Below are 27,981 nucleotides of genomic sequence, written 5' to 3' on the forward strand. Positions count from 1 at the left end.
TTTCTCTTGTCTGACCGCCTGCATGATGACGAGTTTCTCACACGACTGGCCTATCTGGGTGATGTTTTTTCTCGCCTGAATGATCTGAATCTAGGATTACAGGGACTCTCTGCAACTATATTCAATGTGTGGGACAAAATTGAGGCTATGATTCAGAAGTTGGAGCTCTTCTCTGTCTGCATTAACAAGCGGTTCTGTGAAAATGTAATTTAATCAGAAGCCACTGCCAGGTTTCTGGATCGGGCTGCAGTCAGAGTATCCTGCCTTGGCAAATTACGCTGTTAAGACACTGATGCCCTTTGCAACCACATACATATGTGTTAATGGATTCTTGGCCCTCACTAGCATGACAACTAAATACAGGCACAGACTGTGTGTGGAAAAAGACTGAGACTCTCTCCAATACAACCCAACATTGCGGAGTTATGTGCATCCTTTCAAGCACACTCTTCTCGTTAACCTGTGATGAGTTATTCACAATTTTTTGATGAACAAATACGTTTTTATACAGTTGAAGTCGGAAGTTTACATACACTTAGGTTGAAGTCATTTAAACTTGTTTTTCAACCACTCCACTAATTTCTTGTTAACAATCTATAGCTTTGGCAAGTCGGTTAGGACATCTACTTTGTGCATGACACAAGTCATTTTTCCAACAATTGTTTACAGACAGATTATTTCACTTATAATTCACTGTATCACAATTCCAGTGGGTCAGAAGTTTACATACACTAAGTTGACTGTGCCTTTAAACAGCTTGAAAAATTCCAGAAAATGATGTCATGGCTTTAGAAGGTTCTGATAGACATAATTTGATTCAATTGGATGTGTAGCTGTGGTTGTATTTCAAGGCCTACCTTCAAACTCAGTGCCTCTTTGCTTGACATCATGGGAAAATCAAAATAAATCAGCTAAAACCTCAGAAAATAAATTGTAGACCGCCACAAGTCTGGTTCATCCTTGGGAGCAATTTCCAAACGTCTGAAGGTACCACGTTTATCTGTACAAACAATAGTATGCAAGTATAAAGACCATGGGACCATGCAGCCGTCATACCACTCAAGAAGGAGACGCGCTCTGTCTCCTAGAGATGAACAGACTTTGGTGCGAAAAGTGGAAATCAATCGCAGAACAACAGCAAAGGACCTTGTGAAGATGCTGGAGGAAACAGGTACAAACGTATCTATTTCCACAGTAAAACAAACCCTATATCGACATAACCTGAAAGGCCGCTCAGCAAGGAAGAAGCCACTGCTCCAAAACCGCCATAAAAAAGCCAGACGACGGTTTGCAACTGCATATGGGGACAAAGATCATACTTTTTGGAGAAATGTCCTCTGGTCTGATGAAACAGAAATTGAACTGTTTGGCCATAATGACCATCATTATGTTAGGAGGAAAAAGGGAGATGCCTGCAAGCCGAGAACACCATCCCAACCGTGAAGCACAGGGATGGCAGCATCATGTTGTGGGGGTGCTTTCCTGAAGGAGGGACTGATGCACTTCACAAAATAGACAACATCATGAGGATGGAAAATGATGTGGATATATTGAAGCAACATCTCAAGACATCAGTCAGGAAGTTAAAGCTTGGTCGCAAATGGGTCTTCCAAATGGACAATGACCCCTATCATACTTCCAAAGTTGTGGCAAAATTACTTAAGGACAACAAAGTCAATGTATTGGAGTGGCCATCAAAAAATCCTGACCTCAACCCTATAGAAAATTAGTGGGCAGAACTGAAAAAGCGTGTGTGAGCAAGGAGGCCTACAAACCTGACTCAGTTGCACCAGTTCTGTCAGGAGGAATGGGCCAAAATTCACCCAACTTATTGTGGGAAGCTTGTGGAAGGCTACCTAAAACATTTGACCCAAGTTAAATAATTTAAAGGCAATGTTACCAAATATTAATTGAGTGTATGTAAACTTCTGACCCACTGGGAATGTGATGAAAGAAATAAAAGCTGAAATAAATCATTCTCTCTACTATTATTCTGACATTTCATATTCCTAAAATAAAGTGGTGATCCTAATTTACCTAAAACATGGATTTTTTACTTGGATTAAATGTCAGGAATAGTGAAAAACTGAGTTTAAATGTATTTGGCTAACGTAAACTTCCTAATATAAACTTCCGACTTCAACTGTATATGTAAGATGGCTAAATAAAGAGCATAATTATTGATGATTATTGTTATTATATTATTATTATTTGTGCCCTGGTTCTATATGAGCTCTTTGTCACTTCCCACGAGCCGTATTGTGACAAAGACTTACACTCATTCTTATGTTTAATTAATGTATCGTATAGTGTGTGTGTGATGTCATAGGATTGACCTGGATAATTAAATACATTTTTGGGACATAAATCATTTAAATGTTTTTCCATTGAAAAGTCTATCATAGTTGGTGCTATGATATGACCTTCATCAAGCCTTCAAATGTTTGTGTCCCTCAACTTTAAGGCATAGTTTGGGATTTTGACGTCAGATGAACTTGTGGATTCCATTTTTATGTATCTTTGCCCAGTATAAAGAAAGTTGCACACAGATAAATAAAAATTGTATCCACGAGTTCATTTGACCCTGGGGAAGTTGTTAATGGGCCTCATTGTCAAAATCCCGAACTATCCCTTTAAGGTGAAAACAGTCTTTCCCCACCACAGCCTAACTATGCATGAACAACCCAGTGGAAACTAACTCTGACTCACCACAGTGATCCTGTGACTCACCAGTGGTCCTTGCCCACCATTTTGGGTGACAGCTTGAACTGAGACAAGTCTTGAGAGAGGGAAGTATAAGATATGTTATGCATCACAATGTGTGTGTGTGGGGGTGGGTGGGTGCAGCAGCACCATGTGCTAATAGATATGATTGATAGACAATTTATTTAACAAGTTAACAGAAGATGCTTTCATTCATAACTGAGTTTATAAAATTCATGATAAACTGGGTGGTTCAAGCCCTGAATGCTGATTGGCTGACAGCTGTGGTATATCAGACCGTATACCACGGGTATGACAACGTCTATTTTTACTGCTCTAATTGCCAGTTTATAATAGCAATAAGGCACCTTGGGGGTTTGTGGTATATGGCTAATATACCACGGCTAAGGGCGCTGTATCCAGGCACTCCGCATTGCGTCGCGCTTAAGAACATCCCTTAGCCGTGGTATATTGCCTTATTGCTTAATTTTAAACTGGGTGGTTCGGGCCCTGAATGCTGATTGGCACCCCCTCGTGACTTATTGCTTAAGTAGACTACTAGCCTACATTTCCTTCATTATCAGGGATCATATACCACTGTCATGAGATGGAATTACTCAGACAGACGATGGCAGTATAACACCAATACAAGATAATAATATATTATACCTCTGACACCAAGGAGCAGTAGCCATGTAATCTAGTCAATTACAATAAGTATGTTATCTTATTAATTATCTCCTTAAAGTGTCAATCAGCAGTTAAGACAATAATAAAGCGTACTCCACACTCCTGTTTGTTATGGATGCAAAGACGGGCCATCCTTGATATTAACATTTGAGTTTTAACCATGTTTTGAAGCTATATAGTGTTTTTTGACATTAACTTTGTTTCTAAACATTGGAGTGAAATAACTTATATTTTGGGTTCTGATCCGGTACGACAATTTAACTGAGCTCATGAGTCATTTATGAGTTTTCTTCTTCAAGAATCATTCATTCATAAGTCCCAAAACGTATGAAGCAACTGCAGATTGCCCCTTTAACGAAGCAGGTGAACAGCAATTATGTGACTTTAGTCGTTTCAGTTTGTTAAAGTCTCTCTAAGATCTAAAAGCACAGGGAGTTTTTTCTTAGTAGTCTAACTAAGTTATTCTAGATAGTTAGTTAGTTACTGTGTGAGTCAAACAGCTTGTGTGTTTAGTGACTAAAGCAACCTCAATATTTTTTTACAATTCTTTGCTACTTTGCGAGCCTTATAATTTAAGCACGGGCATAGACACCTGGCTACGTGTTACAGTGTAAGGATTAATTAATACCCAAGACAATTGTCACTGTCCAGAGCAAATGAGATGGCACTAATGTGACTTAAGCTATCCGCAGGTGTCCAATGGTGTGGGAGAGGGGCGGGCTCATGCATGTCTATCTGTGTTAGTCACAGGTGAGGTCACAGAGCACAACATGGTTACAGGTAATGTCATTGTTAAACTTAGCTGAATAGTTTGCATGCATGTGTTGATGGGGAGTGTGTGTGTGTGTTTAACTTTAGAAAACTGTTTAGGTAGGCTATTATTATTTATTTAACAAAGAACTAGTTTGATACCGAGCCAAAATTGTTGTTATCTTTTGTGTGCCTCTGTTGCATCTCTTTGACCTGTTAAGGATCCTCTTTAGGTCCATGTTAAGTATCCGTGAGCCTAATTATAAAGTGGTCTTGATATGAATCCCTTTATGGGCTTCATATCGTTCATCATTGTGCTAATGCTTTATGTGCTTGAACTCACCTTTTAAGTTATTCCTATACTAAAATAACTTTTGACTAAATTGGACTGAATTGTCTACAAACTTCTGAAATACCAAAGTCAATATAAGGTGTCATCGGTACTATTAGAGAGGGGGCTCCTCTTGCAGGGCAGGTATTTAGCCAAGAGTAAAGCTTTAATTGTATTTTTTTTTTAGCTTTGTTTCTTTACGTAACCCGTTACTCCAGCACTGTCCAAGGTGCTGAAGGGGAGCTGCTGAAGTGGTACGCTGCGCGTGAACTCCATTGGGCAAACGCTACAAAGAATTGTCTACACAAATTGTGTCTACACAAATTGTATCTACTTAGGTGCAGGACTTATTCTACCTCCACTCATAATGACAATCAAAAGTAGTTGTGTATACTTGAATAAATCAAATAATCTATACTTGGTGACAGGTTAAGTGTGTCTCAAGTGAGTAGCTTTTTAGAAGGTGAGCAGTGTTTGAGATACCTCGCATTATGAAACCGTACTCCACACCATGTCACCTTTATCTTTTTAATAAAACATGAATGTTTTCGGGGCCGTTGATATCCGACTACGTCCCGTGGGAAATCATGGAAGGTTTTTTTTACAGAGCGGTGCCCGACCACGTCTCGCTTCATAGATGGGTGAGCGGTGCGCTGGGACAGCATGGCCGAGGAGAATGGACTCAAAGGCCACTGTGGCAGACATCTTGGCCCCGGCCGCTGGACCGGAGGAAGTGGACGACCCAGTTGGAATGGCAAAAGAAGGACATCTTTCTGGATTAAAAGTGACTGGTCTTGAATGGTGACTGCCATGGATGTGCCCCGAAGTTCATTAACAGACAGCTCATTTTGATGTCTACAAACAAGCCTAAGGATGCACTTAAGGATACAAATATTGGACTATTTCAGTCCCATAACTGTGCCTGGATGAAATACTTTGGGAGTGAGGGGACTTAACTCTTGATTGATTGATTGCAACCTGATTAGTTGCCATAACTTATTAATCTCCTTTAACAAATGGACTCAATTTTATGATTTACTAGCCTAATGTGGCTTTTGGACTTTTCTGCATTGGACTTCACTATTGACAAGCAGTAATGGATGGATTGTTTTTACTTGTTCCCTCTGTTTAACTCTTGATTGATTGATCCAGCCAAACCACCCACCAACTCACTCCCCTCTACCTCTCCTCCCGTCCCCTCTGCATCTTCAGGCGAGTCCCTGGTGTGGATGAGTGTGGGAGGGGGAGTAGGCCTCTCGCCATGGCTCACTCCTCTGACTACCACAACCATAGGGAAATGACCAACGGGCGAGGACATCCTCTCCCCCACCCTCATAATGGGGGAGGCTACCCTCACCCCCACAATGGGGGCCAGGCTGGGGGATCCCACTCGACAAACCGCTACATGCAGAAGAAGCATCACCGCCACAGGGGAGGCAGGTCCTCACCCATGGGCAGAGTCATCCTCATCAACTCTCCTGTCGATGGTGATAATTTTACTGTGTCTACTCCCCCTCCCGCAGTAACTCAGTGTTGAATGAACTCTTAAGTCCACAAAACGAAAGCCTGCTGAGCTAAAGATCCTTCATTAGTTCAGGACAATTATACATTTTTACTTACAACTCCCATATTTCTGCTGTATCCAACTTGTTGTCAATACAGTGTTTCTACTGCATTGGATCTCAGAGTGCCTGTTCCCTCTTGTGTACAGGTGGGGATGACTGTGAAGACCTCCACACAGTGACAGTAGATAAGAGTGCAGACGGCCGTCTGGGATTCAGTGTTAGAGGCGGTTCAGAACACGGACTCAGCATCTTCGTCAGCAAGATAGAGGATGACAGCTCTGCAGGTAGGTCCTATAACAGAGGGAGGGAGGTGTGTGTGTTGACCCCATAATGACCCCTGTTTGTTTTTACGAGTGTGTTTGTGTGAGTATGCGTTTGTGGGCTTGCGTGTGTGCATGTGCATTTTTTTGTGTGTGTTTGGGTTCCTACAGTTGAAGTCGGAAGTTTACATACACGTTAGCCAAGTACATTTAAACTCAGTTTTTCACAATTCCTGACTTTTAATCCAAGTAAAAAATTCCCTGTCTTAGGTAAGTTAGGATCACCACTTTATTTTAGGAATGTGAAATGTCAGAATAATAGTAGAGAGACTGATTTATTTCACCTTTTATTTATTTCATCACATTCCCAATGGGTCAGAAGTTTACATACACTTGCTTAGTATTTGGTAACATTGCTGTTAAATTGTTTCATTTGGGTCAAACGTTTCGGGTAGCCTTCCACAAGCTTCCCACAATAAGTTGGGTGAATTTTGGCCCATTCCTCCTGACAGAGCTGGTGCAACTGTGTCAGATTTGTAGGCCTCCTTGCTCGCACATGCCTTTTCAGTTCTGCCCACAAATGTTCTATGGGATTGAGGTCAGGGCTTTTTGTGATGGCCACTCCAATACCTTGACTTTGTTGTACTTAAGCCATTTTGACACAACTTTGGAAGTATGCTTAGGGTCATTGTCCACTTGGAAGACCCATTTGCAACCAAGCTTTAACTTCCTGATTATGTCTTGAGATGTTGCTTCAATATATCCACATAATTTTCCTTCTTCATGATGCCCACTATTTTATGAAGTGCACCACTCCCTCCTTCAGCAAAGCACCCCCACAACATGATGCTGCCACCCCCGCGCTTCACGTTTGGGATGGTGTTCTTCGGCTTGCAAGATTCCCCCTTTTTCCCCCGAACATAACAATGTTTTATTTTTGTTTCATCAGACCAGAGGACATTTCTCCAAAAAGTACGATCTTTGTCCACATGTGCAGCTGCAAACCGTAGTCTGGCTTTTGTATGGTGGTTTTGGAGCAGTGGCTTCTTCCTTGCTGAGCGGCCTTTCAGGTTATGTCGATATAGGACTCATTTTTACTGTGGATATAGATACGTTTGTACCTGTTTCCTCCAGCATCTTCACAAGGTCCTTTGCTGTTGTTCTGGAATTGATTTGCACTTTTCGCACCAAAGTACATTCATCTCTAGGAGACAGAACACGTCTCATTCCTGAGCGGTATGACAGCTCTGTGGTCCCATGGTGTTTATACTTGCGTACTATTGTTTGTACAGATGAACGTGGTGCTTTCAGGCGTTTGGAAATTGCTCACAAGGATGAACCAGACTTGTGGAGGTCTACAATTTTCTGAGGTTTTGGCTGATTTATTTTGATTTTCCCATCCCATGTTGTCAAGCAAAGAGGCACTGAGTTTGAAGGTAGGCCTTGAAGGTAAGCCCCAGGTATCCTCCAATTGACTCAAATGATGTCAATTAGCCTATCAAAAGCTTCTAAAGCCAGCTTCTAAAGCCATGACATCACTGGAATTGTGATACAGTGAATTATAAGTGAAATAATCTGTCTGTAAATAATTGTTGGGAAAATTACTTGTCATGCACAAAGTAGATGTCCTCACCGACTTGCCAAAACTATAGTTTGTTAATCAGAAATTTGTGGAGTGGTTGAAAAACAAGTTTTAATGACTCCAGCCCAAGTGTATGTAAACTTCTGACCTCAACTGTATGTGTGTGTGTGTATACATGTGTCTACTGTATGCGTCAGTCAGTCTGTGCTTAAATCCCTTCGTCTCTCCCCCCCAGAGCAGGCAGGTCTCTGTGTAGGGGACAAGCTGGTGGAGGTGAATGGTATCAGCCTGGAAAGCATCACTATGAGCAGTGCTGTGAAGGTCCTGACGGGGAACAACAGGCTGAGGATGGTCGTGAGACGTGTGGGGAAAGTCCCTGGTATACGCTACTCCAAGGAGAAGACTACATGGTGAGAGGGCCTAGTGTAGTGTACGGTACTGTACACTCTTAGAAAAAAATACGATATCTAGAGCCTAAAAATGTTCTTCAACTGTCCCCATAGCAGATGCCTTTGAAGAACCATTTCTGATTCCAGGTAGAACATCTTTGGTTCCAGGTAGAACCCTTTTGGGTACCAGGTAGAACCCTTTGCACAGAGGGTTCTACATGGAATCAAAAAGAGTTCTACCTGGAACCAAAAAGGGTTATTTTATTGGGACAGCCGAAGACCCCTTCTGGAACCCTTTTTTCTAAGAGTGTACTAAACTGTTATATTATGTCATGTACTGCGCTGTACTGTTGTTATGTGATGTAGTTGGTCAGTTCCTAATGTAATGGCTAGTTGAGACAGGGACACATGTGTAAATGAGTGTAGTTGTTAATCAGCATTCAAGTTCAAGTGCAACCTGACTAGTTCAAGCCACCTGAAGCACTGGAGTGGAGTGAGCGAAGTATGGGTAATGAGACAGGCTGGTATCATAGACTAGACGTAACATTGTAAATCCAAATCCAAATTAGTATGATATGTTATGTTTGATATAGTTACATAAGACAGAAAGTTACTTAAGGAAAAAACTAAGAGAGGGTGGTTGGTCGGGGTAAACACGAATGTCTAGCATCCCAAACGTTGAGTGTTCAATCTCATTATGGACAACTTTAGCATGTTAGCTAACCCTTCCCCAAACCCTAACTTTAACCCCTAACCTAGCTAACATTAGCCACAAAATTGGAATTCGCAACATAGCACACAAAATGGATGATGGACATCCATACATCCACATATAAATGCATACATGTACCATACCAAACGTTACATGTCATACTAATTTGAGTGTCCCAGGCTTTCATGTACTATGCTACGTCTACCTCGTTGTAATGGCTGGAGCGGAATTAGTGAAATTGTATCAGATGCATCAAACACATAGTTTCCATTTGTTTGATTCCATTCTATTCGCTCTGTTCTAGCCATTATTATGAGCCGTCCTCCCTCAGCAGCCTCCACTGTTACATAGTTAGTGTCACATGGTTCCATATAATATGTATCTGGTTTTGTGATACTGAGTGTATCATATGCATCACGATCCTTATGAAATTGATCCCATTAGGCTTATGGTTTGTGAATTCTTTATAAGTATTACGTTTTTCATAGTGTCTCATCAATAGAACAGCTAGTATTACATCTCTATGGTCACATCAGTATGATGCGTCACCACTAGGTTATCTTGCTTCTGAGGGATCTTGGTTTCATGGTGCACGGCTAGATGGATTTCCTCTATGACTATTTGACTAATTGATAGGAAGGCCAGAACTCACTGGGGAATGGGGCTGCTGTTGTATGTGTTAGTAGGTGAGGAGGGAGGTGTAGTATGTCAAATTAAATCTAATTTGAGGGTGGGGGGGGGCAATGCAAATAGTCTGGGTAGCCATTTGATTAGATTTATTTGATTTACCTTTATTTAACTAGGCAAGTCAGTTAAGAACCAATTCTTCTTTTCAATGACAGCCTACGAACAGTGGGTTAACTGCCTGTTCAGGGGCAGAACAACAGATTTGTACCTTGTCAGCGGGGATTTGAACTTGCAACCTTCCGGTTACTAGTCCAACGCTCTAACCACTAGGCTACCCTGCCATATGTTCAGGAGTTCAGGATGTTCAGGAGTCTTATGGCTTGGGGGTAGAAGCTGTTCAGAAGCCTCTTGGACCTACACTTGGCCCTCAGGTACCGCTTGCCGTTTGGTAGCAGAGAGAACAGTCTATGACTAGGGTGGCTGATGTCTTTGACAATTTTTAGGGCCTTCCTCTGACACCGCCTGGTATAGAGGTCCTGGATGGCAGGAAGCTTTGCCCCAGTAATGTACTGGGCCGTACGTACTACCCTCTGTAATGCCTTGCGGTCGGAGGCCCGAGCAGTTGCCATATCTGGCAGTGATGCAACCAGTCAGGATGCTCTTGATGGTGCAGCTGTAGAACCTTTTGAGGATCTGAGGATCCATGCCAAATCTTTTCAGTCTCCTGAGGGGGAATAGGTTTTGTCGTACCCTGTTTACGACTGTATTGGTGTGCTTGGACCATGTTAGTTTGTTGGTGATGTGGACCCCAAGGAACTTGAGACTCTCAACCTGCTCCACTGCAGCCCCATCGATGACAATGGGGGCGTGCTCGGTCCTGTTTTTCCTGCAGTCAACAATCATCTCCTTTGTCTTGATCATGTTGAGGGAGAGGTTGTTGCCCTGGCATCACACGGCCAGGTCTCTGGCCTCCTCCCTATAGGCTGTCTCGTCGTTGTCAGTGATCAGGCCTACCACTGTTGTGTCATTGGCAAACTTAATGATGGTGTTGGAGTCGTGCCTGGCCGTGCAATCATGAGTGAACAGGGAGTACAAGAGGGGACTGTGCACGCAACCCTGAGGGGCTCCTGTGTTGACTATCGGTGTGGCGGTTGTGTTGTTACCTATCCTTACCACATGGGGGCGGCCCAACAGGAAGTCCAAGATCCAGTTGCAGAGGGAGGTGTTTAGTCCCAGGGTCCTTAGCTTATTGATGAGCTTTGAGTGCACTATGGTGTTGAACGCTGACCTGTAGTCAATGAATAGCATTCTCACATAGGTGTTCCTTTTGTCCAGGTGGGAAAGGGCAATGTGGAGTGTAACAGAGATTGCATCATCTGTGGATCTGCTAGGGTGGTATGCAAATTGGAGTGGGTCTAGTGTATGTACATATCTGTGTGTGTTTGTATGTACAGTATGTTTATGTACATACAGTGCCTTGCGAAAGTATTCGGCCCCCTTGAACTTTGTGACCTTTTGCCACATTTCAGGCTTCAAACATAAAGATATAAAACTGTATTTTTTTGTGAAGAATCAACAACAAGTGGGACACAATCATGAAGTGGAACGACATTTATTGGATATTTCAAACTTCTTTAACAAATCAAAAACTGAAAAATTGGGTGTGCAAAATTATTCAGCCCCTTTACTTTCAGTGCAGCAAACTCTCTCCAGAAGTTCAGTGAGGATCTCTGAATGATCCAATGTTGACCTAAATGACTAATGATGATAAATACAATCCACCTGTGTGTAATCAAGTCTCTGTATAAATGCACCTGCACTGTGATAGTCTCAGAGGTCTGTTAAAAGCGCAGAGAGCATCATGAAGAACAAGGAACACACCAGGCAGGTCCGAGATACTGTTGTGAAGAAGTTTTAAGCCGGATTTGGATACAAAAAGATTTCCCAAGCTTTAAACATCCCAAGGAGCACTGTGCAAGCGATAATATTGAAATGGAAGGAGTATCAGACCATTGCAAATCTACCAAGACCTGGCCGTCCCTCTAAACTTTCAGCTCATACAAGGAGAAGACTGATCAGAGATGCAGCCAAGAGGCCCATGATCACTCTGGATGAACTGCAGAGATCTACAGCTGAGGTGGGAGACTCTGTCCATAGGACAACAATCAGTCGTATATTTCACAAATCTGGCCTTTATGGAAGAGTGGCAAGAAGAAAGCCATTTCTTAAAGATATCCATAAAAAGTGTTGTTTCAAGTTTGCCACAAGCCACCTGGGAGACCCACCAAACATGTGGAAGAAGGTGCTCTGGTCAGATGAAACCAAAATAGAAATTTTTTCAACAATGCAAAACGTTATGTTTGGCGTAAAAGCAACACAGCTCATCACCCTGAACACCATCCCCACTGTCAAACATGGTGGTGGCAGCATCATGGTTTGGGCCTGCTTTTCTTCAGCAGGGACAGGGAAGATGGTTAAAATTGATGGGAAGATGGATGGAGCCAAATACAGGACCATTCTGGAAGAAAACCTGATGGAGTCTGCAAAAGACCTGAGACTGGGACGGAGATTTGTCTTCCAACAAGACAATGATCCAAAACATAAAGCAAAATCTACAATGGAATGGTTCAAAAATAAACATATCCAGGTGTTAGAATGGCCAAGTTAAAGTCCAGACCTGAATCCAATCGAGAATCTGTGGAAAGAACTGAAAACTGCTGTTCACAAATGCTCTCCATCCAACCTCACTGAGCTCGAGCTGTTTTGCAAGGAGGAATGGGAAAAAATTTCTGTCTCTCGATGTGCAAAACTGATAGAGACATACCCCAAGCGACTTACAGCTGTAATCGCAGCAAAAGGTGGCGCTACAAAGTATTAACTTAAGGGGGTTGAATAATTTTGCACGCCCAATTTTTCAGTTTTTGATTTGTTAAAAAAGTTTGAAATATCCAATAAATGTCGTTCCACTTCATGATTGTGTCCCACTTGTTGTTGATTCTTCACAAAAAAATACAGTTTTATATCTTTATGTTTGAAACCTGAAATGTGGCAAAAGGTCGCAAAGTTCAAGGGGGCCGAATACTTTCGCAAGGCACTGTAGCTAGCATGTGTTTGTTTCTGCAGGGTGGATCTGATCCAGAGGCGTATGGTAGTAGAGGAGAGTGGTCGTACTCCTTCAGATGCCAGTTCAGACAGTGTTCTCCGTAGGATGGTTCACCTCTACACAACCTCAGATGACTACTGCCTGGGATTCAACATCAGAGGGGGCAAAGAGTTCGGACTGGGCATCTACGTCTCTAAGTACGTGGTCCTGGGGAAGATACAGGTTGTGAAGGTTTATGTTCCCACCTATCACTAGATTAAACTGCTCAAGCGTACAACACTGTTGCTCTCAACAACAACAAAATACAGTGGAGATACCTTTGTTTGTAACATGTAAATATATTCAGAATTGACTTGTGGGAGACTTGAGCAGCCCTTAATTGAATCTGAACTCTAACTACTGGATGGTAACTATCAGAGAACAATGTTAGAACAACGTTTAAAGCTCAGAGCAATACAAAACACAACTCAAAACAATCGGCCATCTCCACGACACATCTTCCTTGACTTCTCTGTGTATTATGATCAGGTTGGACCCTGGGGGTCTGGCGGAGCAGCACGGCATCAAGATGGGCGACCAGATCCTGGCGGCCAATGGGGTGAGCTTTGATGGCATCACCCATAGCAATGCCGTGGAAGTTCTGAAGAGCCACACCCACATCATGCTGACCATCAGGGTGAGAGAGAAGACTTATCTTTGTCTGCGTCCCAAGTGGCACCCTGTTACCTTTATAGTGCACTACCCCTGTTGGGACGCAAACTTTTTCTTTAGCTATCTATAGTGCTTTCAACTATCCAGTCCTATCAGATCTGTGAAGTGGAGTGAACTAGCTAGGGCAGATGGAAGGGAACATCTTTCTGAAATGAAACACGGCCATTATAAGTGCATCTCAATAGTCTAAAGTTGCCTCCACTCCTTGTCTCCTCTCCATCTATACACTGATCTGTACTGTTCTCCTAAATGCATGTACATCAAGGTTGAAAGTGGTACACACTAACCTTTCATATGAAACATGTACTCAATGTTCAATAGGTTAGATCCATTTCATACCTAACAGTTGATCACGTGGTGCTCTAAGTACTCTGGCACATTAATGGATGTTGCAGTGCGTTAAACAACACCGGCTCTTCTTGCGCTGGGGAGGGAGACAGCATAGTAAAGCAGACAGCTGGCACCTGGCCCATGCATTCCTCTGTGTTTGTGTGTGTGTACCTGTGTGTGTGTGTGTACCTGTGTGTGTGTGTACCTGTGTGTGTGTGTGTGTGTGCGTGTGTGTGTGTGCGTGTGTGTGTGTGTGTGTGTGTGTGTGCGTGCGTGTGTGTGCACGCCCAGCACCTCGCATTCCAGTGGGCTCACTTTACTCCTCTCATCTCAGGTTCCGTGCGAGAAAAAACGGCAGAGACGATGTTCATTATTTACAAGGCAGCAAGATCAAGTTATAATCAGCAGAAAGCCTTGTTTTATGTCTCTCCTCTGCCCCGCGCTAAACCCCATTATGGCTCAAAATTACACACATAGGAGCCGGGTTAGTTTGCTAAACGCCCCCCAACACCTGCCCAGACCAAGGCCCATTGTGGAAGCTCTCGGAGGGGGTCCACTGTGACTTCTGCCTGACCTGAATTGGTAGCTTTCCTTTGTGGTCTTAAGTGTAGGGATCTTAGAATTTGTCTAGTGAGACTTGTGTTTGATCTAAAATGGTGCCCTGTTCTCCATGTGGGCCTGTGCTAAGTAGCAGTATGGTGAGAATGCATAAGCTTCCCTGGAGAGGTGGTGAATCTGGTGAGTGAGTGTCTGCCATCTTGTGTCAGGGCTCCAGTTTTTCCCTAGAGCTGTGTTTCTGTATAATACAGGGTGTATGTGTGTGTGTGTGTGTGTGTGTGTGTGTGTGTGTGTGTGTGTGTGTGGAATTGCAGTGAGGTCCGCCAAGTCCCTAAGGGTCACTTGTCCTTGTAGTACCCACACACTTTCATTTGAGTGGAAGGTCACATGTGCCCCAGAGCCAGAAGAAACTTCTGTGAGACTCTGTAAAGGTCATGAAATAGAGGCTAGTCTACTTATATTCTGTCCTCAGAACACCTATCCTAGGGTAAACACATCCAGATATCCACATATAAGGACTGACAACTGAACCTCTGATCAAATATTTATAGAAATGTTGTGTGTGATGATGATGATGAGTATGATGGAGAGAATAAGGTGGAGGATGATGATGATGATAGAGAACGAATATGATTATGATGACGATGATTATGATGATGATGTGATGTTTATCTTCATCCTAACAGGAGGCAGGAAGATACCCTGCATACAAAGAGATGGTGGCTGAATACAGCTGGCTCAGCAAAAGTATGTATCTCTCTTCTTATTATGCTACTCCAACACAGACAATCCTGAATGTATGGAAGTACTAATGGAAGTACAGTGAGCTTATAAGTAATATGAAGGGATTCAAACGTAGAAAATAAAAAACAAGTACATTAAACGCTTGACCTCAATGTTTATTTGAATATTCCATTCATTTCATGAAAGCTTCACCAATTCTAGAATCCCAATCTCCAATTAAGACTCTGCCAGATTCTACATTACATGACATTACATGACGTGTCAATCTAAAGTAGAGCACCGGCTCATCACATGTACTTTAACTAAATCCCTCTGCGGTATTCATCTCAGTCCCCAGATCTGATCCTCTGCTTTTTGCTTAATATGAGTGGGTCTGAAAATAGCCCCAGATTAGTGCTGTGTGTGCTCAGAGACAGAGTAGTACTCTGGGTTGGGCACGGCGTGTTATGACAGGTTGGTGACTGGGTGGCTGGATGGGTTGTGTCCCAAATGGCATCCTATTCCCTATTTAGTGCACGTTTGACCAGTGTCTATAGGGCTCTGGTCAAAAGTAGTGCACTACTGTATATAAGAAATAAGGTGCCATTTGGGACATACTCTTGGTGTATTTAGGTTGCTGGGATCTAAGGCTACTGAGTCATTTCTGGCTTTTATATGATTCTTCCTGATGATTCATGTAGTTGAATTGATTCTCTGGATTTACTGTAGTTAAAGCCAATGGGATTAGCTAACACAGCAGTTTGTTGTTTTAAAGTTTTGAAAATCTCTGAAAAAGTGTTCTTTTGAAAAAGTTTGGTTACTTTTGGATCCCGTGACGCGGTTAGCCTCAGTTGCTTATACCGCTATATCTGTCCAGGGATACTGCCAACCAAAAGTTTGAAGAGATGCTTGGCGTGGCAGCTAGCCTAGCTACTAACTAGCTCTCAAGTTAGCAAGGTTTCCTTGACAGATTGAACACACACAGTTATCCCTTGTGGCTGGGACAGCAGATTGTCCCAGGCTTGTGGCTGTCTGAATCCCTGCTGTTTGCTGCTGTTTAAATCTTCCCTGCGAACTGCCCTGTCTTCTGGAACTGCATGGAGTACCAGCATTGGCATGCAATCCTACCATGGCATCCAAAGCTAAAGGTGGGAGTCATGGAGGGGACAGTATTTCTATATCACAGGTGAAGGATCTTTTAAACAATCAAAAAGAGTTTGTTGCAAGCAGTTGTTACAACAATAGGAAAATAGCTTCAAGAGCTTTGTCCAAATACTGATAGACTCAACTAACAAAAGAATAGACGATCTGATCAGAGAGGTCCAGGACCTTCAAGAATTGTTTGCAAGGAGAGGATGTCCTGAAAGAAACTTGCAGCAAGATGACAAAAAACTATAAATCCTCTCGCTGACATCAGCACTCTCTCTGTGAATCATTATTAACAACGCCTGGAAAAAACGAATATCCTCATTGTCCATCATCCCTCCAAAAAGCCTGGGAGGACTGAGAGAGCCTCAGGGTCAGTAGCTTCACCACAACATCACACACACGCACACGCACACATAAGTACGCATGCACACACACACACACACACACATACACACACACACATTTATTTATTTTGTCTCCATATTATGTCCATCTCCAATAAGCTACCAATGCAAGGGCTAAGAATAGCCCATATTAATATATGTAGCCTTAGAAATAAGGTTCATGAAAGAAAATAACTTGCTAACATCAGATAACATTCATACACTGGCCATCTCTGAAACAAATTCCTTTGATACAGCAGTAGCAATACAGGGATATAACATCTACAGAAAATACAGGAATGCCCATGGTGGAGGTGTTGCTGTATATGTTCAGAGCCATATATTCCTGTAAAGCTTAGAGAGGATCTAATGTCAAATGTTGTTAAAGGGTTGTGGATGCGTGTTCACCTGCCTCATCTAGATGTTCTTATTTTGGGGTGCTGCTATAGGCCATCAAGTGCTAACAGTCAGTATTTGAATAATATGTGTACAATGCTTGATAATGTGTGTGATGTTAACAGAGAGGTCTATTTTCTGGGTGACCTGAACATTGACTGCTTAGCAACTAGCTATCCTCTCAAGATGAAGCTTCTAACTGTGACTAATGCCTGTAATATGACTCAGGTTATCACTCAACCAACTAGAGTGCATACCAATAGTGTTGGATCAGATCTTCACTAATGCAACAGAGCTTTGCTCCAAAGCAATATCAGTTTGCATTGTCTGTAGTGACCATAACATTGTGGCAATAATAAGGAAAGCCAAAGTGCCAAAATTTGGGCCTAAAGTCATTTATAAGAGATCGTAGAAAATGTTATTTTGTTAAAGATGTAAAAAATGTATGTTGGTCTGATGTGTATGAGGAATTGAATCCAGATGCAGCACTGGAAGTATTAAAACAAGTATTAAAGCTAATTGTTGACATGCACCTGTTAGTTTCTTAATTAACTGCGAGAACTATTAGAGCCCCCTGGATTGATGATGAATTTAAAAAATATATGCTTCAAAGCAATTATGCCAAAGAGGTGGCAAAGAAGTCAGGCTGCTCAGCTGATTGGTTGAAATGTTGTAAATTCAGAAATATTGTGACTAAACGTATATTACCAAACAAAGATAAATGACATAAAACACAATGGAAAAATACTTTGGAGTACCTTAAATTATGTCATGGGCAGAAAACCCAATTAATCTCCATCGTTCATTGAAGTTGATGGGTCATTTTTAACAAAACCTTTTCGATATTGCCAATCATTTCAGTGACTATTTCACTAGTAAAGTGGAAACTCAGAAGTGAAATGACAACATTGAACAGTGAACCATCATATTTTTGTATAAAATATCTAAAAATGAAAGTGAAGGATTGCTGTTTGGAATTTGGTCAAGCTCGTGTGGTAGAGGTGGAAAAACCATTGTTATCCATCAATAATGATAAGCCACCAGGTATAGACAACAGTGATTGGAAACTATTGAACATGGTAGCAGACTGTATTGCCACAACTATATGCTATTACTTTAACCAAAGCCTAAATGAGTTTTTGCCACAGGCGTGGAAGGAAGCTAAAGTAATTCCACTGCCTAAAAATAGTAAAGCACCATTTGCTGGCTCTAACAGTCGCCCAATCAGTTTGCTGACTGTGCTTAGTAAACTGATGGATAGGATTGTGTTTGACCAAATACAATGCTATTTTTCAGAGAACAAGTTAACTACTGACTTTCAACATGCAAATAGAGAAGGGCACTCAACTTCTACTGCACTGATGACTGATGATTGGTTAAAAGATTATAAAAGATTATAATAAGATTATAGTTGGAGATGTATTGTTAGATTTCAGTGCAGCCTTTGATGTTATTGATCATACATTTTTATTGAAAACACTTTATATCACCTGCCATCACATGGTTGGAGACTTATTTATCCAATAGAACCCAGAGAACGTTCTTCAATGGAAGCTTCTCTATCATAAGATATGTACAGTGCAGTGTCCCAGGGGGGCAGTTGCCTTGGGCCATTACTCTTCTCAATTTTTACAAATTATTTGCCACTGGTCTTACATGAAGCTAGAATGACTAGGTATGCAGATTCCACATGTCAGCAACCAAAGCCAGTGAGCTCACTTAAATTCTAAATAAGGAGTTAAAGTCAGAATCAGAGTGGGTGATTAATAATAAACTGGTCTTGAATACATGGTATTTAAGACTGGTATGACCATTGAGCAAGTTGAGGAAGCTAAACTCCTAGGTGTATAACATTGGATGGTCAATTATCAAGTCATATTGACAACTTTCTTGTGAAGATGGGGAGGGGTATGTGTGTTATAAAAATATGTTCTGCTTTTTGACCCAACAATCAACTGTACTAGTTGTTTAGGCTCTGGTCTTGTCCCATCTTGATTACTGTCCAGTAATATGGTCAAGTGCAGCGAAGAAGGACTTAGCCATGCTGCAGCTTGCTTAAAACAGAGCCCTTAACTGCACATACAGAACAAACATCAACAACATGCTTGCCAGTCTTTTCTGGTTGAGGGTTGATGAGAGATTAACTGCTTCTCTTCTTCTATTATGAAAAACATTATTATGGTGAAAATTCCAGATTGTCTGCATAATCAAATAACATTCAGCTCAGACACCCATACATACCCCACAATACATACCACCAGGGGTCTCTTCTCAGTCCCCAAGTCCAAAACAAATTCCAGGCAACGCACAGTTTTATACAGAGCCATGATTGCAAACAGCAAATGTACCTTTAAAAAACAGATTAAAAACACACTAACACACACATATTTTTGTAATTGTATTGTTTGTATTATATTTTAGTTGCTTTGTTTGTATGTCGTTGTATTTAAAATGTGTGTGACTGTCCTTGTCTATCAGTGTTTTGTTACTTGTCATGTTTTGTGTTTTTTGTGGACCCCAGGAAGAGTAGCTGCTGCTTCGGCAAAAGCTTATGGGGATCCAAATAAACAAATAAACAAACAGTGAGCTCAGCCAGATGTCAGTCTGTACCAACTACAAAGACTTTATGATCGTGTGAAAAATGTGTGTTATGTATACGGCTCGTGGACTGTGGGATGGGAACTAGAGTTGGATGATTTGAGGACACACTATAAAACTGAGGAAAACATGACTTCATTCTGATTACACAATAAACTATGATTTCAACGCCACTTATGAGGTTCACTGGTGTTCACTTTCATCAAACTACCAATACGTGTCTTTAACATAGATTTTGCATCCTTAGAGAATATTATATTGTGTCCTTTGGTATTGAAACACTATACATTTACTTTTCAAATCTCCAGCTACTGTTTCTAAATGAGTTCCTCTTCTTCCCCATGCAGTGGCCAATGGAGGGCCTCCGTCCTCTTCCCAGGGCTCTGACTCTTACTCCTCGGCCTCCTCCCTGTCTTCCACCCCCCTCAGCTCCCTTAGTGGTCTCTCCCAGGTCCTCTTCCCCCCCGCCTTTGGCTCTGACATGGTGGATGTCTGCATCTCCACTGAGGACCGCTCTCGCCGCACCAGCAACTCCGAACGCACCGCAGAGACCGCCATGCAGACTGACCTACACCCCCCCTTGGACTCTAACGCATCCCCCTTGCCTCATGGAAGGCTGGTTGCCATGGAAACCAGCCGGACGCTAGGCGCCACTGTGTTTTTGAAGGACACACCAATTCGGGGGAAAGGAGAGGGTCCTGTGGAAAGGGGAGGGGCTGGAGATGGGGGAAGGGGCAAAAGGGGGATGTTGTCACCAGGGGAACAGGAGGTGGCGCAGGACTCCCCGAAAACGGCGGTGCTTATGGCCCTGAGCAGACCGAGAAAGCCCATCAGACGATCCCAGAGCCATATCACAGTTACAGGTGAGGAGCAAAACTATGATCAGTTCATGCAAATAGTTCCCAGTCCACAACGTATGATCCGCATGAAATCGAAAGGCCTAAGAGAACAGAGGCCAAAGAATCATAAATGGGAAATACACTGTTTTCAAAGAACAGTTTGTGGTGTGTATCCCTCCCTCCTGTTTTTGATACATGAATAGGCATACCTGTATATCTAATCCTAACCCAGAGCAACTATCTCCTTCGCCACACTAGAGTTACCCAGAGTTCAGTTCAGTGCCTGTGGCTGTGGGTGCCTCTGGGTAACGAGATACGCCCTCTGAGCTTTAGGGAGATCCCCTCTGAGCTGGAGTCTGATGACCTGCACACGACTCCACTGGCCCTCCTGTCACCAGGAAGTCAACGAAAACAACACCTGAAGCCTTTTTCACACTACAGGGCCAACCCGAACCAAACTGTGCTGGTCAGGATATTTTCATTTCACATTGTCCTTTCCAGCATGGTTTCAGAACTATGGTGTATGCTTATTCAGGCCAGCATTGCGCAGCTCGACTTGGCTCGATAGTGTGAATCAGGCATTACTGTCTGAGGGTGAATTTCAATAGTCTATGCTCTCCTCTCCTTCAACTGCACTGATCTGAAAACAAAGAAAAGGTGAAAGCAAAATAGTGGTGATACCTACAGTAACAGGTATTTGATTTCACCCGATGGTTACTTTATGCAGATGATGGAAAGGACATAAAGAAAGTCACTTCAGACTATTGAGATGCACCCCGAGTCATACCTTTGTTAATGTTATCCCAGATGACTGCGGCAGAGGTTTAAAAAATAACAGTGAATGTAACCATCTGTGTACAATACATCAATATTACCGGGTTGTTGTCTACTAGGAATGATTTACTGGAGAGGGCAGAGAATATGACTGGATGAGAGATGAACAGTCTTTAACCTCTTACTGAAAAGTGTATCGTCCACTTTTATTGGCCAGTGTGAGCATAGAACCATGCAAAGTCTAATGAAATATACTTTGAAATAACAAACACATACAATTATTTTTGTAATTTTTCCCTGTGAACCTCAATCTGGCAAAGGTACATCCACAAGCAAAGCATTTAACAAAGACCCGTAACAAAGAGATTACTTGTAACAAATGGGCTTTTCACATGGTAGTATTTGATTTAATTTAGTCAATTTACTTTACAGGTGAATATGCAGAAATCGTGCCGGCCATTTCCTGGTTGATAAAATGTATATTTTTTATTTTTTACTTTATTTATCGATTTTCAGATATAACAACAAAAACAGTACAACCGCAACCCCTCATTTTCCCATCCCTCCCAACCACCCACCCATCAAGGCATCTATAAAAAATAAGTTAAATAGGAAAGAAAAGCAGAAACAAACAGTAATAGAGACAAAAACAATGGGGAAAAACTTCTATTAAAATTATCTGCACAAATGACCACTAGAACAGACATGACTGCTACCGAACTATGCAAGTTACACTAAGTAAAAGACTCTCCACGTATTGTATTAATGGGGACCAGATTAAGTCTAACTTTTGTTGGGACCCAAGCACAGTGCACCTAACCTTCTCCAGAGGCAGAGATAACATCACCTCCTTAACCCACTGCATAAAGGAGGGCGGCTTTGCAGACTTCCAGTGAAAGAGGACAAGGCAGCGAGCTAACAGAGTGGCAAATGCTTTTGCATGCCTGATGCGTGATAGCATTCTGGTCTAGGGGAAGTTCCCCAATAATGTCTGTGACCGGGTTGGGGCTAACAGTTGTATTACACATATGTGAGAATGTCTCAAAAATGGGGTCCCAGAGGTCACTCAAAGATTGGCATGACCAAAACGTGTGTCCCACAGTCGCTGCATCTCAAACACTTGGGGTCAACATTTGGGTATATTTTTGCCAATCTGTCATTTGAGTAATGGAGACTGTGCAAAACCTTAAACTGAATAAGCCCATGCCTTATTCAAAATGATGATGTGTGGATACACTCAATACTTTGTTGCCATATATCATCGGGTAGCTCGCCACCTCTGTCTTGCTCCCATGCAGATTTTGTATTTGCAAAGAAAGGCGGATTAATGGTCTGTATTATGTTGTATAATCTCCAGATTGTGCCCTTCAGATAAGGGTTAAGATCTAAGCACCTCTCGACTGGACACTTAGGCTAAGCACCGCTCGATTGGACACGAGACAGTGGGCTTGAGTGTAAATGAATCGAAATGTTTTTTGGCAAAGCTGTGAGTTTGCAGGTATCTAAAAATGTGTTGGGTATTGGGAATTTTATGGTCAACCCTCAGAGTATTGAATGAGACCTATGTGTTATCAACAAATAGGTCACAAAAATAACACCAGATCTCTCCTGTGCCAGAACTGGAATGCCGTGTCAATCTGTGACCCTGGGAAGAGATGATTAAATGTTAATGGAGAGCAGCCGCTTGCTTGTTTAAGTATAAAGTGACTTCGGAATTGGGACCAGATTTTAAGGGAGGTTTTCTAAAATTCTAAAAGTTCACCTAATTTCAGTTCATGTGACTAAACAAGCAATGTATAGTGTAGAGAATCAATGTACATTCTAAACCGCTGTGAAGTATATTGTCAATAACCAAAAATATTGTATTTTCAGCATTTTGAAAGATGCAAAAACTAAACTTAAGAACGGGAAGCATAGAAATAGCACACACATAACAGATCTACAGTGCATTCGGAAAGTATTCAGACCCCTTGACTTTATCCACATTTTGTTATGTTACAGCCTTATTCTAAAATGGATAAAACACACAATAAACCATTAATGACAAAACAAAAACAGGTTTGTAGATTTTTTTGCAAATGTATTAAAATAAAAAAACATAAATATTCAGACCCTTTACTCAGTACTTTGTTGAAGCACCTTTGGCAGTGATTACGGCCTTGAGTATTCTTGGGTATGACTCTACAAGCTTGGCACACCTGTATTTGGTGAGTTTCTCCCATTCTTCTCTGCAGATCCTCTTAAGCTCTGTCAGGTTGGATGGGTAACGTTGCTGCACAGATATTTTCAGGTCACTCCAGAGATGTTTGATCGGGTTCTGGGCTCTGGCTGGGCCACTCAAGGACATTCAGAGACTTGTCCCAAAGCCACTCCTGCGTTGTCTTGGCAGTGTGCTTAGGGTCGTTGTCCTGTTGCAAGGTGAACCTTTACCCCAGTCTGAGGTCCTGAGCACTCTGAAGCAGGTTTCCGTCAAGGACCTCTCTGTACTTTGCTCCGTTCATCTTTCCCTCGATCCTGCCTAGTCTCCCATTCTCTGCCGCTCAAAATCACCCCCCCCCCCAGCATGATGCTGCCACCACCATGCTTCACCGTAGAGATGGTGCCAGGTTTCCTCCAGACGTGACGCTTGGCATTCAGGCCAAAAAGTTCAATGTTGGTTTTAATCAGACCAGAGTTTTGTTTCTCATGGTCTGAGAGTCCTTTAGGTGCCTTTCACAAACTCCAAGTGGGCTGTCATGTGCCTTTTATTGAGGAAAGGCTTCCATCTGGCAACTCTACCATAACGGTTTGATTGGTGGAGTCCTGAAGAGATGTTTGTCCTTCTGGAAGGTTCTCCCATCTCCACAGAGGAACCCTAGATCACTGTCAGAGTGACCATCGGGTGCGTTCTTGGTCACCTCCTTCTTGGTCAGCAACTTCCGTTTAAGAATGATGGAGGCCGCTGTGTTCTTGGGGACCTTAAATGCTGCAGAAATGTTTTGGTACCCTTCCCCAGATCTGTGCCTTGACACAATCCTGGCTCTGTGCTCTTTGAGCTCATGGCTTGATTTTTTCTCTGACAAACTGTCAAAACCTTATATAGATAGGTGTGTGCCTTTCCAAATCATGTCCAATCAATTTAATTTACCACAGGTGGACTTCAATCAAGTTGTAGAAACATCTCAAGGATGGTCAATGGAAACAGTATTCACCTGAGTTCAATTTCAAGTCTCATAAAAAAGGGTCTGAATAGTTATGTCATTAAAAAATGACATAAAACCTGTTTTCACTATGTCATTTTTGGGTATTGTGTGTAGATTGATGATTTAAAAAAATCGATTTTAGCGTAAGGCTGTAACGTAAAAGAAAATGTGGAAAAGGGAAGGGGTCGGAATACTTTCTGAATGCACTGTACTTCTTCTTAAACGAAAATGACAGATATATAACTCACATTTCTATGTCAAATTGGTTGGGTTTCCCAAAATGTACAGCTTTAACAAGTGAAATTATTCTGCTCCTTAACCACTCATTTGATACAAGAGCCTTCATGTCATAACTTTTCCTAACGGTTAGGAGTCACCTGATAACTCCAATCTATCCTATAGTATACTGAACAAAAATATAAACACAACATGTAAAGTGTTTGTCCCATGTTTCATTAGCTGAAATGAAAGATCCCAGAAATGTTCCAAACGCACAAAAATTCCAAAAGCACAAAAAGTTCTCTCAAAGTTTGTGCACACATTTATTTACATCCCTGTGAGTGAGTATTTCTCCTTAGCCACGATAATCCATCCACCTGACAGGTGTGGCATATCAAGAAGCTGATTAAATAGCATGATCACTACACAGGTGCACCTTGTGCTGGGTTTCCACTCTAAAGGAGACCACTCTAAAAATGTGCAGTTTTGTCACACAACACAATGCCACAGATGTCTCAAGTTTTCAGGGAGTGTGCATTTTGAATGCTGACTGCAGGAATGTCCACCAGAGCTGTTGCCAGAGAATTGAATGTTCATTTCTCTACCATAAGACATCTCCAATGTCGTTTTTGAGAATTTGGCAGTACTTCCAAACGGCTTCAGAACCGCAGACTAGTGTAACCACTCCAGCCCAGGCCCTCCACATCTCGCTTCTTTACCTGCGGGATTGTCTGAGACCAGCCACCCAGACAGCTAATGAAATAGGTATTTTTGCCTGTAAAAATATCTGATTGGCTAAGCCTGGCTCCCCAGTGGGTGGACCTGGGACCAAAGAAGGTGGGTCTATGCGCCCACCCATGGCTGTGCGCCTGCCCAGTCATGTGAAATCCATATATTAGGGCCTAATGAATTATTCTTTATTAACAGTGTACTGGAAACACTCAACCATTGCTACTCCAACTTCCGGGATGCCTACAAGGCCCTCTCCCACCCTCCTTTCGTCAAATCTGACCACAACTCCATTTTGCTCCTCCATTCCTATAGGCAGAAACTCAAACAAGAAGTACCCGTGATGAGGACTATTCAATGCTGGTCTGACCAATCAGAATCAACGCTTCAAGATTGTTTTGATTACGCAGACTGGGATATGTTCCAAGTAGTCTCCGAGAATAACGTTGACGAATATACTGATACGGTGACTAAGTTTATCAGGAAGTGTATAGAAGATGTTGTACCCTATTTAAACCTACCCTAACCAGACACTGTGGATAGATGGCAAAATTGGCGCAAAACTGAACGCACAAACCACCACACTTAACCATGGCAAGGGGACTGGGAAAATGGCAGAATACAAACAGTGTAGTTATATCCCTCTGCAAGGCAATCAAACATGCAAAATGTCAGTATAGAGACAAAGTGGAGACGCAATTCAACGGCTCAGACATGAGTTGTATGTGGCAGGGTCTACAGACAATCACGGACTACAAAAGGAAAACCAGCCATGTCATGGACACTGACGACTTGCTTACAGACAAGCTAAACACCTTCTTCGGCCGCTTTGAGGATAACACAGTGCCAACGACGCGGCCTGCTACCAAGGACTCCGTGGCCGACGTGAGTAAGACATTTAAGCGTGTTAACCCTCGCAAGGCTGCCGGCCTAGACGGTATGCCTGGCCGCATCCTCAGAGCATGCACAGACCAGCTAGCTGGTGTGTTTACAGACATATTCAATCTCTCCCTATCCCAGTCTGTTGTCCCTACACACATCAAGATGTCCACCATTGTTCCTGTACCCAACAAAGCTAAGGTATCTGAACTAAATGACTATCACCCCGTAGCACTCACTTCTGTCATCATGAAGTGCTTTGAGAGACTAGTCAAGGATCATATCACATCACCTCATCATCATTTGATTTGATTTGATTTGATTTACTCTAGCTTACCTGCCACCCTAGACCCACTTCAATTTGCTAACTGCTCCAATAGATCCACAGATGATGCAATGCACACTGCCCTATCCCATCTGGACAAGAGGAATACCTATGTAAGAATGATGCTCATTGACTATAGCTCAGCATTCAACATCATAGTATCCTCCAAGCTCATCATTAAACTCAAGGCCCTGGGTCTGAACCCCACCATGTGCAACTGAGTCCTGGACTTCCTTGTCGGGACACCCCCAGGTGGTGAAGGTAGGAAACACGTCCACTTCACTAATCCTCAACACTGGGGCCCAACAAGGTTGTGTGCTCAACCTTCTCATGTACTCCCTGTTCACCCATGACTGCATGGCCACGCAAGCCTCCAACTCAATCATCAACTTTGCAGACGACACAACAGTACTGGCTTGTTTACCAACAATGATGAGACAGCCTACAGGGAGGAGGTGAGGGCTCTGGGAGTGTGGTGCCAGGAAAACAACCTCTCACTCAACGTCAACAACACAAAAGAGATGATCGTGGACTTCAGGAAACAGCAGAGGGAGCACCCCCCCCCCCTATCCACATCGATGGGACTGCAGTGGAGAAGATGGAAAGCTTCAATTTCCTCGGTATACACATCACTGACAAACTGAAATGGTCCACCCACACAGACAGTGTGGTGAAGAAAGTGCAACAGCGCCTCTTCAACCTCAGGAGGCTTAAGAAATTAGGCTTGTCACCTAAAACCTTCACAAACGTTTACAAATGCACAATTGAGAGCAACTACAGTTGTGATACACAACTGTATCACCACCTGGTACGGCAAAGGCACTGCACTGCCTTCACAGGAAGGCCCAAAAGATCATCAAGGACAACAACCACCCGAGCCACTGCCTGTTCACCCCACTATTATCCAGAAGGCGAGGTCAGTACAGGTGCATCAAAGCTTGGACCAAGAGACTGAAAAACATCTTCTATGTCAAGGCCATCAGACTGTTAAATAGCCATCAATAACACGTTAGAGGCTGCTGAATAGAACACTAGTCACTTTAATAATGTTTACATATCTGTATTCTGTTCTACTGTATCTTAGTCTGTGCCGATCTGACATTGCTCATCTATATATTTATACTATCGTTCAAAGTTTAGGGTCACTTAGAAATGTACTTGTTTTTGAAAGAAAAGCAAAAAAAATTGTCCATTTAAAATAACATCAAATTGATCAGAAATACAGTGTAGACATTGTTAATGTTGTAAATGACTATTGTAGCTGGAAACGGCAGATTTCTTTAATGGAATATCTACATACAATAGGTGTACAGAGGCCCATTATCAGAAACCATCACTCCTGTGTTCCAATGGCACATTGTGTTAACTTATCCAAGTTTATCATTTTTAATTGACCATTAATTGACCATTAGAAAACCATTTTGTAATTATGTTAACACAGCTGAAATGTGTTGTTCTGATTAAAGAAGCAATA

General features: G+C 42.3%; 1 protein-coding gene across 1 annotated transcript in view; it reads left to right on the forward strand.

The window, feature by feature from the left end:
* The first annotated feature begins 4,998 nt into the window (after positions 1–4,998).
* The window catches only part of LOC112252729 (PDZ domain-containing protein 7-like), a 56,116-nt gene continuing 33,133 nt past the window's right edge, over positions 4,999–27,981 (forward strand). The window contains exons 1-7 of the mRNA XM_042325374.1: positions 4,999–5,961; positions 6,186–6,323; positions 8,117–8,291; positions 12,733–12,909; positions 13,241–13,388; positions 14,998–15,058; positions 19,908–20,423. Of these exons, the coding sequence (XP_042181308.1) occupies positions 5,736–5,961; positions 6,186–6,323; positions 8,117–8,291; positions 12,733–12,909; positions 13,241–13,388; positions 14,998–15,058; positions 19,908–20,423 (1,441 nt within the window). The 5' untranslated portion in view covers positions 4,999–5,735. The remainder of the gene's footprint in view (positions 5,962–6,185; positions 6,324–8,116; positions 8,292–12,732; positions 12,910–13,240; positions 13,389–14,997; positions 15,059–19,907; positions 20,424–27,981) is intronic.

This window comes from Oncorhynchus tshawytscha, linkage group LG01, assembly GCF_018296145.1.
Source record: "Oncorhynchus tshawytscha isolate Ot180627B linkage group LG01, Otsh_v2.0, whole genome shotgun sequence".
In the NCBI taxonomy this organism is placed as follows: Eukaryota; Metazoa; Chordata; class Actinopteri; order Salmoniformes; family Salmonidae; genus Oncorhynchus; species Oncorhynchus tshawytscha.